Source organism: Nycticebus coucang, chromosome 12, assembly GCF_027406575.1.
Source record: "Nycticebus coucang isolate mNycCou1 chromosome 12, mNycCou1.pri, whole genome shotgun sequence".
Classification (NCBI taxonomy): domain Eukaryota; kingdom Metazoa; phylum Chordata; class Mammalia; order Primates; family Lorisidae; genus Nycticebus; species Nycticebus coucang.
In genome coordinates, this window is record NC_069791.1 from 33583872 (window position 1) to 33600394 (window position 16523).

The following is a 16523-nucleotide window of genomic DNA, read 5'->3' on the forward strand; positions in this document are numbered from 1 at the left end:
GTTCAGATCCCTTCATCAGAGTCACTTTCTCTTGCATCCAGATCTGAACCCCCCGCCCCCCCATTTGCCCACATAAACCTTTCTCATGGTCTTCCTCTAATCCTAAATTACGTGATCCCAAGTACTATTCTTACTGCCCCTGTCAGATTTTGCGAGACAACAACTATGAATTAGCTGTCAAAAAGAAAGTGATAGGAAGCTATTATCAAGGGTGAGGGTGAAAAGCTGATCTGCTCTGCCTTGGTTAGACTGTGTGCTGTTAGGGATGTTGGTGAATGCTGGTCATGAAAAAAACTCAGAACCAAAGTGAAAGGCATTCACAAGTGAGCACTCAGGATGGTAAAGGGATCTAAAACCACCTCACTTGAGTAACAACTGAAATATGTATTTAGACAAAGAAGGGAAACTGAGGAGGAACATATAATTTCCTTTAAACACTTGAAGGTGAGCAATGAGCTTCCTTTACAAGGAAGTGATTATAAGTAATATATGGCAGCAATATATAAGTAATAAAGGCAGATTTTTAAAAACCACCTGTTTTTAAAATTAAATTAATATTAATTTAAATTAATTAATTTAAACAATATTCTTTTAAAACCTTATGGGTCATAATTGATTCTTCTTTTTTGTTCATGCCATTAAACACAACAGCGGATTCTGTTGGTCCCACTTTCAAAATACAACTTTTTCCCCCAATAACAAACATTTATTATTATTATTTTATTATTATTTTAAATTAATAATATAAATTTAAATTAATTAATTTAATTTAATTAAACAATTAATATTCTTTTAAAACCTTACGGGTCACAATTGATTGTTCCTTTTTGTTCATGCCATTAAACACAACAGCAGATTCTGTTGGTCCCACTTTCAAAATACAACCTTTTTCTCCAATAACAAACATTTATTATTATTTTATTATTAATTTAAATTAATGATTATTAATTAAACAATTAATTAAATTAATTATTTTTATTTAATTAAATTAATAAAGCAACCAATATTGATTTATTATTAATATTAATATTACAAATATTAATTAATTTATTATGGCATTAATTTAAATTAATTATTAATTACATAATTAATAATTAAATTACTTAATTATGTTTAATTAAATTAATTAAACAATTGATATTAATTGAACAATTAATACTTTTTTTTTTTTTTTTGTAGAGACAGAGTCTCACTTTACTGCCCTCGGTAGAGTGCTGTGGCGTCACATGGCTCACAGCAACCTCCAGCTCTTGGGCTTATGTGATTCTCTTCCTCAGCCTCCTGAGCAGCTGGGACTACAGGCGCCCACCACAACGCCCGGCTATTTTTTTTGTTGTTGTTGCAATTTGGCCGGGGCTGGGTTTGAACCCACCACCCTCGGCATATGGGGCCGGCGCCCTACTCACTGAGCCACAGGTGCCGCCTAAACAATTAATACTTTTAAGAACTTATGGGTCGGGCTGCGCCTATGGCTCAGTGAGCAGGGCGCCGGCCCCATATGCCGAGGGTGGCGGGTTCAAACCCAGCCCCGGCCAAAACTGCAACAACAAAAAAATAGCCGGGTGTTGTGGTGGGCGCCCGTAGTCCCAGCTGCTCAGGAGGCTGAGGCAAGAGAATCGCCTAAGCCCAGGAGTTGGAGGTTGCTGTGAGCTGTGTGATGCCACGGCACTCTACTGAGGGCAATAAAGTGAAACTCTGTCTCTACAAAAAAAAAAAGAACTTATGGGTCACAATTGATTCTTCCCTCTTGTTCATGCTATTAAACACAACAGCAGATTCTGTTGGTCACACTTCCAAAATACAACTTTTTTTCCCCAATAACAAACATTTTTTTTTTAATTTAATACCAAAATACAACTTTTTTTCTTTCTCTTGTGTGTCACCCTTGTCCAAATTCACCATTATCAGACATGGTTTGCAGAAAAGTCTCCTCATTGTGTTCCCTGCTGCAGTCCCTTCCCTGCACAGCAGGTAGAATGATCTTAAAATGTAAATGGAGCATCTCTCTCATCTTCAGACTATCTGTTGCACTTACAACAGTGTGCTTGTTTCCAGGGCTTACAAAGCTTTTAATCATCTGAGCTGCATCTAGTCCTACCTTTCCCGTCACTGTCATCTGCTGTCCCTCAGTTCTGCTCCGCCTGCACTGGCCCTCTTACCAGGTCTGTCATCTGCATAAGGCTTTTCCCTCATCTCAGGGCATTTGTACCTGTTGTTTCCCCTATCTGGATTCTCTTGCCCCAGATTGTCACTTGCTGATCTCCTCCTGTCAATCCGATTTCAGTTTGAAGTATAAGCAAGCGTTCAGTGGCGCCTTCTGGAACACTAGGTACATACATAGTGTCTGAGTTTTTTATTGCCCCTTATCCTATTATCCAGTTTTATTTTTCTCTTGGCACTTAGCCATCATTTGAAAACATCTTGCTAACTTGTTTATTCATTGCTTCTTTTCTGTCCACTTCCCCATGTAGAAAATTCCACTATAAAAATAGGGACTTTGATTTATTCTCCTCTGGGGCCTGAATGTGTCTGAAGCTGACCAAGCAGGTTAATAAACATTTGTTGACTGACAATCCATAGGCTGGGTATTTTGAAGATAGTGAAATTTGGGCTTAGAAAAGTTAAGTAACTTGTCCAATTAATGCTACTTGAGTTGGGTTTGAAATCCAAGCTTCTCTGAGTAGGAAATTTAAGTTTGTCATGTTTCCCTAGAAGTTCTATCTTAGGAAGGCCTTACACATAAACTAGGACTATGGCAATTTGTCTTGCTGGTGTCAAAAGATAAAATTGCAGCAAATTTAGCTTAAAAATGTAATTGACTTTATTTGTGATTCTAGAATCCAGCAGCGCCTTGGTTCTCTATAGACAAAAGCACTGAGGAGAGCAGAAACAGGAAATAAGAAGTGGGTTGGTCTTTTCCATGTTACTTTGCTGATGGGGTTAAAACAGAGGGAATTTCTTATCATGCCACCCTGGGCCCTGATTGATTGCTGTGAATCTCTTATTTTCACTTTATAGTTCAGTTTGATTACCTGGCCTGAACCGAGCATGAATGACTCCATCCTGGTTTGGTCTGGTTTGCTGGGTTCTAGTGTAGGAGGCTAGTCCAAAACAACAGTCCCTCGTAAACTTCGCTTAACGCTGGGTAGTAATCTGTCCAACATTTCACAACTCACTCGAATTTACTACAGTTCAAATATGTAAAGATTTATAATGTTAAAGAGAGCAAAGGGCGTATATATTTAAAATGTAACAAAGTCAAGATTGTACTTTGTTTATAAAACAAATTTTCAGTGCATTTACAGATTGGTAAACATATTGCTGGCATGCAAATATCAATTATTGTTACATTTACATAACATTTTATGATTTGTAAAGTGCTCTCGAGTATATTAGCTCAACTCATCTATCATCCAAAAATACTTCATTCCCTTTCTTATTTGTATCGCAGTTATATAAATGCAAAAGGCAGTAAAAATCAGCAAAAGCATTTCCTAAGTCAGCTCTTGCCTTGCTGAGTGTTGGGCATTTTGGTGAACTCTGTGATATGGACATAATTCTTAGCCTATTTTATAGGTAGGTAAATGAGGTTATCAAGGTTAGGCAGCTTGCTCAAGGTCACACAGGTAGGCAGAGTAAGCCAGGATCTGAACCCTTTCTGTACTCACATGCTAGCAGGCATTTGTGATGTTGTACCATCACAAATCAAGGTACCCAAACATGTTACCTGTTTTATAACTTCAACATACAAAATACAGATCAAGATGGCAATTTAAGCTGTACACGAAACAAATCCACAAGAGTTTTCAAATAATTTAAAAAGAAGGCGAGGAGCTAATGAATTACATTATTAAGGGTTTGGGGAAATCAATAGAAAAAGAGTACTTCTATTTTCTCTTTTTCTCTGTATCATTATTCCAAAAGAGCGCTATAATTTTATTTATTACCATTAATGTGTTGAGGCTGTGATCTGTTGTGAATTTACTATGTCATGTTAAGTTTTCCTGATAAAGCCTCATAAGCTTTTCGAATGGAAGCTATGGGCAATTGTGAACTTACCATATACCTATATAGCATGTTAGATTTTTCTGCTAAAATTTCTTTTTTTTTTTTGTAGAGACAGAGTCTCACTTTATGGACCTTGGTAGAGTGCCGTGGCCTCACACAGCTCACAGCAACCTCCAGCTCCTGGGCTTAAGCGATTCTCTTGCCTCAGCCTCCCAAGTAGCTGGGACTACAGGCACCTGCCACAACGCCCGGCTATTTTTTGGTTGCAGTTTGGCCGGGGCCGGGTTTGAACCCGCCACCCTCGGTATATGGGGCTGGCACCTTACCGACTGAGCCACAGGCGCCGCCCTTCTGCTAAAATTTCTTAAGCTTTTAAAGGCAGATATGCTTTTGAATGATTTGTATTTGTAGAAATTACTAACATTTACTTCCATTGCTATACTTTTTTCCCAAGTTATATGGAATTCGAACTTGGCAAGAAGATTCAAATTCTTAAATGATAATAAATTCAAATTCCCAGGCTAAGTCATTACACACAGGGGGCCTAAGTAAAATGTAAGGTAAAGCTATTTCTGTCATTCTCTACCTTCAGTAAGATCAGTTAAAGCTGGTGGTGGGAGCAAGTAAGGGTGGCGATCTCTGCAGTAAATGCCTGCTATGCTGTTCATTGAGATTTGAGAAAAATTAAGGCCATTAAGGCTTGTGTGTTTTTCTTTCTTTCTTTCTTTTTTTTTTTTTTTTGCAGTTTTTGGCCCGGGCTGGTTTTGAACCTGCCACCTCCAGCATTTGGGGCCGGTGCCCTACTCCCTCGAGCCACAGGTGCCACCGCATGTGTTTTTCAATGTGCTTGGTAAATTGCTGCTCCTTAGTTTACTCATTCATATAAAATACAATTGTACTTGGTAGAAGTATAGAACTGGGAGAAAAAGCGTCCAAGAATTAGTTCCATGTTATTTCACTTAAAAAAGAGTTTTGTTCCATGTGTGTCATGATCTTCGTATGATTTGGGGGATTCATGCTGTATACTTTGTTGGTAACACAATCTATTTGCCAAATGGAAATTCTGTGAAATCTTTTACAAATGGTTTGAATAATGAACATCAATCTTCAAGCTAATTGTTCCCCCAAATTTGAACATGTAGTAGAATATATGAACCCATTGAGAAAAGAAATTCAGCCTCTATTAAATAAATGGATTATACCCATTTTAATCCATTTAGGGTATTGTACTTGATTGTATAAAGAGTTTGACATAATATGCCCCTGTGATTGTGATTTTTAAAAATTCTACTGTTATTTAAAAAATTAAATCTGAATAAATTACAAGAGAACAATATCTTATTATTTTTTTACTTTATTTATGCAAATTTATTTATTCAACTGATTTATAATGACTCCTTATAATCTGAAAGGAATTAGTGTAATTTGGGGGGAAATGTAGTGTGTCAAGACACATTTCCTGACTTCAATGAGTTTCCAATGCATTGGGAGTAAATCTAACATATACCAAATGACAAAGTGCAATAAAAGTAAGTACATTATCTGTTATAAACTTCTGAAGCCTGACAGAGTGCCTAAAGCACAGTAGGCATGTAGTGTATATTTATTGCATGAATGAAATCAGTTAATGAACATAAATAAATTAATGAGTATCCCACTCTTATCGCTGGGTGTATAAGACTCCATTGCATGACCATAATTGACTTAACCCCGTTGTTGGACATTTCTATTGTTTGTGATTATTTCCCACATGTGAGAGAGTAAGGTAAATACCTAGGAATAAAATTTCTGGGTTATTTTAATTGTGATCGCTATTGCCTTCTGTATAGATTGCCTTCTGGTATATACCCCACCAGAAATGTAGGAGGTTACCTTTCTTATTCATAATACAGTGTTTTAGATTTTTTACCTATCTCATAAGTAAAAACACGGTTACAGTTTTAACAAATGTTTCTTTTTTTATGAGTGAAGGAAAAAACCCCTTTCCATATGATTATTGGTATTTTCTGTTAACTGTAATTTCTTGTGTTTTGCTTATTTTTTCTAGTGGATATTTTTCTTAATAATTTGTACAACCACTTAGATATTAAGGAAAGGAGCTCTTTGATATTGATAACCCATTCTCTCTCCTGTTGGTTTTTTAAGGACTCCGTATATTTACTTTCTGACAACATATCTTTACCAAGTAGTATCTCAGTTGCTCTCCAACTTGACTTGTCATTTGAATTTTTTTTTTTTTTTGGCTTGCAGAATTTAAAATTTTTCTTTTAAGCATTTTAGACTTTCTTTCGTCTTCAGAATAGCCTTGATCATTCTGAGATGCTGTTTCTTGAATTCCCGTGGAGAAATTTCTTGGGTTTGGTTTGTCTGCGTCTTTGTGTTTTTTGTGTGGCTGTTTAAAACTGTGAGTTATCTGGAATATATTTAGCTATAAGGTATAGAATCAACTTTATTTTTTCCAGATGACTAGTCAGGTGTGCCCATACTGGTTGTTCAATAACCCATAAAACTTAGATTCTTCATTCAATTTAAGAATGAATTGAGTGCCAAACAGGAAAGGTGAACTTAATATTTTAAATATTTTTTTCCTGTTTAAAAACAATAGTGCCTCTGTGCAAAGTTATCCTGGATATTTGGATGTGGTGCAGAAAAGATACCATCACACCTTTCTGTGCCTCAACTCTTCATGTTCTCATGGTCCTGAATAGTAGTGCTTGACAACCAACCACGTTTTCTAATTAATGCTTATACTTTCTGTTGCCTTCTCTTCCTACCTGTCAGTTTATCTGTCTAAGCATTTTTCTCCGTGGCACCTATCACTGTATTGTATCTGTGCTCAGAGATTTTGGTCTGGCAGGTATTATCAGTAATTCCATCTAATTAAAAAATTTCACATCATATGCAATATTTAATGAATACTAATTAGAAATAGATTTTGATTACATCTTCAACTCATGGCAAAGACTTGTCACATTCAGAGAATTTCCATGAGTTGTAAGCCTAATTAGAAGGTTAGTCTAAAGAGTAAAAAAAACCTGTGAATAAAAATAGCTTGTTTTAGAGAACTATTTATCTCTAGGAAGAACTCTACAAAAGTTAAATGTATTGATAACCCATTCTCTCTCCTGTTGGTTTTTTAAGGACTCCGTATATTTACTTTCTGACAACATATCCTTACCAGGTAGTATCTCAGTTGCTCTCCAACTTGGAAGTGAGAAAGGAATGATTCTTTTGAAAACATTTTAAACATTAATGTGACTGTATCTGTTCAAGAATACAGTTGCTGTTAATGCTACAGGCCAGAAGAATGGCTGACTGTAGTTCATTGATTAGCTTGTTCTTATTGAAAGTTGGAGGGGGCGGGGAGTGACCCACAGTTAATCCTAAGAATACGGTCCTAGTTCACATTTCGACATCTTATTTGTATTCGAATTTTTAAAGCTTAATAAAAGTAATCTAAGTTTTGATTGCTTTTGAAAAATATTTTTTCTAGTTATTAATGTTCTTATAAGTGAAATAAATTCTTTTTCTAGTTCCAATTTTCTTTTGTGCTTTAATTTTTAAACAAAAGAAAGCTAAATTAGCATTATAAATTTTGGTTTTAGAATAGATTCTATTTCAGACCACATCTTTAGAGATGTTCATGTTTTTATAATTGTTTGAAAAAACTACATCATTATCTATATGGATGGCTTTAACTCAAAATTCTCTTTTTCTCAATGGTTTAGTTAATTTTCTTTTATTGCTTAAAAATTGTAATTTAGCCCTTGAAGTAGAGTTTACCTTTAGGCATGGGAAAGTAATATCTTTTACCCTCCTAATTTATATTGTACAGTTTATGCTGAGACAGGAGACTGGATAATACCAATCAAAGTGGTATGGGTTAGGGGAAACAAAAAATCTTTCAACAGAGTTTGGGATGGTGGAGTTTTTTCAGCCTTGTTTGTCCATGGCGCTGGCTATAGAGAAATATGTAATTGCAGCAGCTTACAGAAGAATCTGGGGGTGGGTGAGATTTTCCTGAAGTCACTAAGAAAAGGGCTACATTGTTAATAACAGAGGTGCCGCCACTCTGGGAGGCCGAGGTGGGTGAATTGCTTGAGCTCAGGAGTTTAAGACCAGCCTGAGCAAGAGTGAGTCCCTATCTCTACTACACATTGAAAAACTAGCCAGGGATAGTGGTGTATTCCTGTATTCCCAGGTCCTCAGGTGGCTAAGGCAAGAGGATTACTCAAGCCCAAGAGTTTGAGGTTGCTGTGAGCTATGACACTGTGGCTTCTACTCAGGGCGTCAGAGTGAGACACCCATTTTCCCATTTTCTGTAGAGACAGGGGTCTTGCTATGTTAGGCAGGCTGGTCTTGAACTCCTGGCCTCAATAGTCTTCCAGAGTAGTTGAGACTTCACAGGTGTGTTGCACTTGCTGATTGTCTATTTTCAAAGAAATTTAGAAGTATCTTATGGTTTTAGAGAATTGTTATCAGCAGAAATAGTATTGTCTACTGTTGTTGCTTTCCCTTCATTGTATGAAGCCAGATTATCTGTCTCTAATTTCTTTTTATTCCTTTCTAACTATTTTATTTAAAATAAATGTTCTGGTAACTATCACTATAACTTTAAATATGATCCTTGTATCTCTGTTCCTTGATTTTATCAGCTCTAAATGATGTCTGTTTGCTCTACATTGCAAAAAATAAGAAATTAATACATTTCTTGCATTTTTACTCTTTCTATTCTGCATTCTAATTTTATTGGTTTTTCATTATTATGATTTATGATATTTGTATTGAACTTTGAAATATAATTTAAATATTCTCATTGGTTGATAAACATTACAATTAATTATCGGAAGTTATAAATTATGATGTGTAAATGTTGTCCACTTGTGTAACCATTTGAGATAAAATATAGTGATATGATATTAAAACTTTTGCAAACAGAAGAGAATTTCCCAATAATTAATATCTAATGAGGCTTCTTACATTCGTTTCCAGCTTAATTTTTTTCTTCAGCTACATATTCAGTTGCCACGGTTTCTTATGTTTATGCCGATGTTGTTTTGGATTCCTTTCTCAATTTTTTGGAGTAATTTTTTCATAGGGGATTCAGAGTAAAATTTCTGAACCCCCTTTACATATTATGGAATGTTTTTATTTGTGAATCTCATCTGATTATTAGCTTAGATGGACATAAACTCCTAATTCCAAAGCTTTTTGTCTATCTAATTTTTAAAGATATTATTCCATTATCGTCTAGAATTCAGGGCTGATGATAAATCTAATGACAGTCAGAATCTTTTCGGGAATCCTTTTTGCCTCTGGAAGTCCTTGAGATTTCTCTGTACAGTTGCCATTTGTATTAATTTCAGGGGCTGGCCATGACAGATTATCACTGAGTGGCTTAAAACAACAGAAATTTACTGTCTCACATCGTCTGAAGGCTAAAAGTCTGGAATCCAGGTGTCAGCAGCTGCCCATTCTCTCTAAAGAATCCAGGCAGGAATTGTTCCATGCCTTTCTCTTAACTTCTGGTGTTTGCCCACTGGCATTTGGTGGCTTGCAGCTGCTCATCCAGCCTCGGTCTTCATCATTGTGTAGTTGGCGTTCTTGCCTCTGGTGATTCTCTGTCTCCCCTTCCTTTCTTACAAGGGCACGGGTCAAAATGGATTAGGGCCCACACTAATCCAGTATGACCTCAACTTGATTACACCTGCAAAGACCCTATTTCAAAAGAAGTTCACATTCATAGGTATTGGTTAGAACTCCAAGATACACTTTTTGGGTGGGGTTGGGAAGATGCAGTTCAATGCAAACAGCACCCTGAAGTTTTACCAGAATATGTCCATTGTGTTTATTTTATTCTCTTTAGCACACAGTGGAACCTTTCAATTTGGAGACTAACACCTGTTTGCAGCTTAAGGAAATTGTCTTCTATTGTTTTCTTAATAATTTCTTTCTTTCCAATGTGTCTGCTGTTTCTTTCTGGAACTTAATATTTGTTAGATATTTAACTCCCTGGATGGGCTCTCTTTATTTCATAATCTCTTTTTAATTGTCTCGTTTGATCTTTTCTGCTTTATGTTCTAGAAGATTCCTTGGCTTCCTTTTCTAGATTACCAACATCGTTCTTATCTTTTTGTTTTCAGCCAATTTTTGAAATGTTTATTTATCCAATTACATTTTTACTTTCTAAGACGTGTTTTGTCTGATGTTCTGACTTTTGGTGATGTTCTGACTTTTTGGATGCAGTATATATTCAGTTTCTAGGACAGTAAATCTGGGACAACATAGATTTATTTAAACTTTTTTTTTTTTTTGCTTTTCCTTGAATCATCTCTGTTTTCACAGGGGCCAGTTCTTTTTTTTTTTTGGCCGGGGCTGGGTTTGAACCCACCACCTCTGGCACATGGGGCTGGCACCCTACTCCTTGAGCCACAGGCGCTGCCCCAGGGGCCAGTTCTTTTGAATGCTATTAGTTTTCCTTGCGATCTTGGTGATGCGTTCATAATTAGGGTTCATAATGACTGGCCTGGGTTTCCACTGCAGTCAGGGTCTGTTTATCTCCATGAATTCTTGTCTAAGTGACATGGCTGACCTGTGTGAGGAGCTAAACAAATGATGTGCAGACTTTCCTTCAGGGTGCGTGTGTGTGCACATGTGTACAGCAGAAGACAGGCTGGGAATATCAGCAAGTATTAAAGTAACGGAACTTTGCTTGGAGGTTGGAGTCTTGGATGTGTTTTCTCTCCCTCTAGCGCTGATTCTTTTCTCTTGTCCCATTCTACCCCTTATTTGATGATCTACCCCTTATTTGGTGATCTACCCCTTATTTGATGATCTTTGCAGTTACTTTAAGCTTTCTTCTGCTTCTCGGTCAAGTCCTAACACCTTTCTTGGGCATTCTCTTCTGCCAGGTATTCAACTTTCTTCAGAGAACATTTCTGCATTGCTTTGACTTTATTCTCTGGATAAGGGCTGCTGCTGCCAGCTGCTCTGCTAGTCAGAGGGAGGAGACCCTTAACTTCGCAGCTGTTCAGGTTTTTTTAGAAAAGAGTCTCACTCTGTTACCCCAAGCTAGTGTGCTGTAGGGTCAGCAGCGCTCACTGAAACTTCAGACTCCTTGGTTCAGGCAATCCTCCTGCCGCAGCCTCTGAGTAGCTGGGACTATAGGCGCCCACCACAATACCCAGTTAATTTTTCTATTTTTAGTTGAGACCAGGGTCTCATTCTTGCTCAGGCTAGTTTCAGTCCTGAGGTCAAGCAATCCTCCTGCCTAGGCCTCCCAGAGTACTAGGATTGCAGGTGTAAGCCACAACGCTTGGCCCAGATGTTATTCCTTAATCAGCTGCCCAGATGACTCCTCATATTTTGAGCTATACTTTGTTTTGGCTGAGAAGTCATGTTCTAACTCTAATCTTTTGTGGGGCAATTTCTTCTCTTTCTCTCATGGACTAAGTCTATCTAAATTCTGGGTTGCAAAACCCCCTCAATATTTCTGTTTTCTTTGTGATAAGCATTCCCACTTTTCAATATCACTGTGATATAATTCTGTCAAACGATCCCAGTGGATCTTGGAAAGACGGGTATGTACTAAGACATGCCATCTTCCAAGGCTCACTTTTTATACCCTCAGACTTTAAATTCTACTCTCAGATGTTTTATCACATACTATTTTGTGTTCGTGTGTGTACACACAAACACTAAATTAATCAATTGATTGACAGAATTTTACCATGTGTTTTCTTTCTGCTTTCTTCTTTGGCATCTGGGAAAGTACAAATTTGCATGGTTGTTATACAGTGTTCCTCTGCACTGACGCCCTATGACGTCCATTTCAAACATTAATCGTTAAGCAATCAAGTAAGTTCTTGAATGTTTAATGAACCCACTTTACTAATTGGTCTTAAGAATTGAAATACTTTCAGGTTAAAAGCTTTTATAGTTATATAAAACAGTTTAATGGTAGAGTTTAAAGATTTAATATATTTTTCTTTTTTATGTTTGTCACACTGAATAACGCATAAGAAACTTTAGTCAAATTAAGAGGGAAATATTTTAAATCTTTCTTTTTCAGCAAAAAATCGTGGAATTGCCATTCCAGTGGATTTGGACAGCCAAGTGAATACTCTTTTCATGAAGAGCCATTCAAATATGGTACAGAGAGCAGCCATGGGTTGGAGATTATCAGCTCGCTCTGGACCACGCTTCAAAGAAGCACTTGGAGGCCCTGCCTGGGATTACAGAAATATTATTGAAAAGTTACAGGTACAATGGGAGCATGAAATGGCATTAATATTTTCTAAATAGTAATTTTTAAAATATGCGGTCACACAAATAAAATACGGTTGAAAATATCAAATTCTGATTGGGGACCAGGCCTTACTTTACACTATACCACCACCACCCTTTTAAATACATAGCTTTTAAGTAAAAGTTGATGTGAGTTTTTTTTTTTAATGAATGTATATTATTTAATGTGTCTTGATAGTATGGTAATGAATAGTGGGTCTTAACATGAAAATAATAATCACAAACTACCAATACTGGTAAAATAATTTACCATAAAGTTTTATGTAATAAGTATTCATAACCTTGCTTCCCTCTGTCCGTGTTCTCTTACAATCCTTTAAGTAGAATGACTTGTATAGTATCTCAGTCATGCTTTTGGCTGGATGTTGTATTAGTTGGCTAATTAGAGATGGTGTTAATTTTCTAGGGCTGCCACAACAGAATACTGTAGACTGGTGGCTTAAACAACAGAAGTGTACTTTTTCACAGTTTTGGCGGGCACAAGTCCAAGATCAGTATGTCAGTAGGTTTGGTTTCTGCTGAGACCGCCTTGTTGGCTTGCAGACGGCTGAACTCACTGTGTCCTCACGTGGTAGGGCCTCTGTGCACGCACCCTGTGTGTGCTGTCTCCTCATGTTGTAAGGAGACAAGTCATATCCAATGAGGGCCCACTCGCGTGAACTCCCTTTATCTTCATTACCTTTCTAAAGGCCCCATCTCCAAATAGAGTCACATTCTGAGGTACTATGAGTTAGGACTTTGACACTTGAAATTTGGGGAGAATGCAGTCTGGCTCATAACAAACACCTTCCCATCCACATAATTAGTAGAAGATTTCATGGAGTGAGTTATGGTGTGGTTTGAGGATGTTTTGGGGGCTTGGAGAATGGTCAGGAGATGAATAGGAGTAAATAAGAGATCATGTGCAGGTGAGTGTTGAGTGTTCTTTGGGATAAAGAAAGATAAGCTAGGGCGGTGCCTGTGGCTCAAAGGAGTAGGGCTCCGGCTCCATATGCCGGAGGTGGTGGGTTCAAACCCAGCCCCGGCCAAAAACTACAAAAAAAAAAAAAAAAAAGATAAGCTAGATTCAGAGAATATGAGAAACTTAAAGGGTTGAGTCATTAAAAATTTGGGAGGAAGATGTCATTATAGGTGATCAAGCAGTTATTGGTTTATAGGACTGGATTGTCAGAAAGAGATCAGAGCAGTGTTTTTCAACCTTTTTTTTAAAATCACATGGCACACTTGAACCTATAGTTAAACTTCCGTGGCACACTTAGATTATGTTGATCAAAAAAAAGAGTAAAAAAAGGAATATACTTACTGTGCTTTGAACGTCTTTCAAAAATAATTTAATTAATGGTCTTTAAAAGTTTTTATGGTACACTTAAGATCCTCTCATGACACACCAGTGTGCGGTGGCACACAGGCTAAAAAAATCACTGAAGTCAGATTAGTTAGGAGTTACTTGAGATCTCATCCAGGTAGTGATATGAATCAAATAAAGGAACAGGCGTTGCAAATCATGAGGACAGGTAGGATTAGCAGACTTGGAGGCTCTTGGATGAAGAAGGAAGGTGTGAGAGGAACGTAAGAGGCCCTGAGGATTGGAGACAGGGTGACATTATCAAGACTCTCTATTGTAAGAGCAAGTGGAGAGGAAGAGAGGACACAGTAGGGGCAGTGGCTATGGTAATTGAACGTGCGCTGAATTAGGTTAACAGGCTGCTGCATGTATTGTAAGTTCAGTGTGTATTTGGAGATAAAGGTTGGAGCAAGGAGAGTAGGTAGGTATTACTAAAACAGAGAATATCATGATAGAAAGGAAAAAGAACATCCGTGAGACCTACGAGAGTGCAGAATGCCCAAAATAAGAGAGAAAAAAGGCAAGGGCAGAAAGGAAGAGGCTGAGGGTCTCAAGGAGAGTCCAGGGGAGTAGCACATCTCAGAGGAGAGGTAGTTGTTGTGTCAGGCAGCATAGAGAGGGTGTGCCTAGGATGTCTTTCACTACAGTGCTTCTTGACATTCATTCATATTAGCCACTGTGTTAATCCTGGCCACTGCAGGGCCCGTAGGGTGGCTTTCCTGACTTTTGCTCTTGTAGGATTATAAGTCTTATAGCTATCCACCCCTCCCTATCTTTTAAATGAAAAAAAGAGAAACCCGGTCAGCATTCAAACTTGAAACCAGGCTTTACTTATAGCACAGACCTGGGAAGATAGGTTCCTCCTTCTTTGAGATTCTCACGTCTCATTTCTGGTTAGTATTCTTAGGTCTGTCCTATCTTCAGAAGACGAAATCTGACTTAGGTCATGGGCATTCTCCTGTGCTTTCCTTGTTAGGACGTCGTGGCCTCCTGGGAGCAACAGTTCAGCCCAATGATGCAGGCTGAATTCTCGGTATTGGTTGATGTGCTGTATAGCCCAGAACTGCTGTTCCCCGAGGGAAGTGACGCAAGAATAAGATGTGGTGCTTTCATGTCGAAGTAAGTGGGCACGCTCTGAGATTCTGCTGGTGTCACCAAACTGAGATGGCCTCTAACATGTCTACATTGTCCTCTGCTGATAGATGATGACAATCTACAAAGTCTGTGAAAGGTCGAAAATCCATGTGAAAATATAGACTGCCAAAATAATTAAATTGAGTCGTTTGAAATTTTATTTTGGTGAAGGTCAAGTTATTATAAATTTACTGAAAATGAAGTGTTTGTTATCGGGCACAAAAGTATCACACCCCAAATATTTTGGTTCTATTTCCTTTCTGTAATTATATGATGAGACCTTATACAATATTTTTATTTAAAGTCGCTGATTTTTGTTAACACAGGGAGACAGGAAAGGGAGCCAGCACTTATTGAGACCGTGCTGTCGTCCTGCTCGCTTACCTACTGTTTTTTCTTGTCTGCATCCGCAGGGCCCGGGGGCAGCCTGGCCTCAGAGGTGGGGATGCTGAGGTGCAGGTGTGTGCTGGGGCTTTGCCGGGTTCTGATGCCCCCACCTCTACCCCCAGCCCAGCACGTGGTCCTGCTGCCTGCCGAGCTTCCTCTGCGGGGCTGTCACTTACTTTTCTCAGTATTTTTGTGGCATTGTCCGTCTGTTAGAGCTGATATGTCTGCCCTGATGTATTTTCCTCTTAATGGAAAGTGAAACATTCTCAGGGAAGGTCTGCCTCTTCTCTTTCTCACAAGTGCGTGAACGGTTGTGCGAAAAAACATAGCTAGCCCTGCAAAGAAAAGACAGGTCTTTGTGTGAAGGACACTTCACTGAATGCCCTGCAGGTCATCACACACAGACTTGAGAGGGCCAGTTGGAAGATGTGTGCCCTTCCTGGGAGAGACAACTGCGTGGAGGCAGAAACTGAGGGACTAGGGGTACGAAAAGTGTGTTCCTTTCTTTCACCAGTTAAGCTGGAACTTTGGGAATGAAAACAAAATATAAGATGGGAAGAACTGACTATGGGGATCATATTGAAGAATGGGTGGGGCTGTAGGCCCACTACTGGGGGACTGGGAAGAATGCATTTGGGCACTTATCTTCAATAAGGATTTTTTTTTTTTTTTTTGTAGAGACAGACTCTCACTTTATGGCCCTCGGTAGAGTGCCGTAGCCTCACACAGCTCACAGCAACCTCCAACTCCTGGGCTTAGGCGATTCTCTTGCCTCAGCCTCCCGAGTAGCTGGGACTACAGGCACCCGCCACAACGCCCGGCTATTTTTCAATAAGGATTTTAAAGTGAAGAGTATGTAGGTGTTAACTGATAACTGCTGCAAACGTTAAAAAGAAAAATTTAAGTAGAGGTACTGCCAGTAATTCAGTATAAAAATATAGTTTCCAAACATAGGGTCTTTGAAAAATAACCCTTCATTTCAATGAATGTATATATTATCAATGCATAGAATATAGGTTAAAAAGTAGTTAATAAACAGGGCAATTTTAAATTCAGTAAATTAATTAATATGATACTGTACATATATCCCAGAGACTTGATAGCCTGGAACAGGCTAACCAGGGACTGGCAAACTTCTAGCCTTCAGGCTAAATTGGTTCTGTTGCTCATTTTAGTGAATAAAATTTTATTAACAGCCACTCATTCATTTACCTGTTGTCTGGGGCTGCTTTCATCCACTGTGGCAGAGTCTACTAGTTGCCACAGGGACTGTGTGGTCCACAAAGTCTAAAATATTTGCTATCTAATCCTTCAGAGAAAAGGTTTGCTGATGGATCGTTAA

At 38.2% G+C, this 16523-nt stretch overlaps 1 protein-coding gene across 2 annotated transcripts in view; it reads left to right on the forward strand.

Annotated features, from left to right (window-relative positions):
* ITPR2 (inositol 1,4,5-trisphosphate receptor type 2) overlaps nucleotides 1-16523 on the forward strand; it is a 537798-nt gene that overhangs the window by 289495 nt on the left and 231780 nt on the right. For both annotated transcript variants that reach the window (XM_053554147.1, XM_053554146.1), the window contains exons 35-36: nucleotides 12080-12270; nucleotides 14637-14779. In XM_053554147.1, the coding sequence (XP_053410122.1) occupies nucleotides 12080-12270; nucleotides 14637-14779 (334 nt within the window). The remainder of the gene's footprint in view (nucleotides 1-12079; nucleotides 12271-14636; nucleotides 14780-16523) is intronic.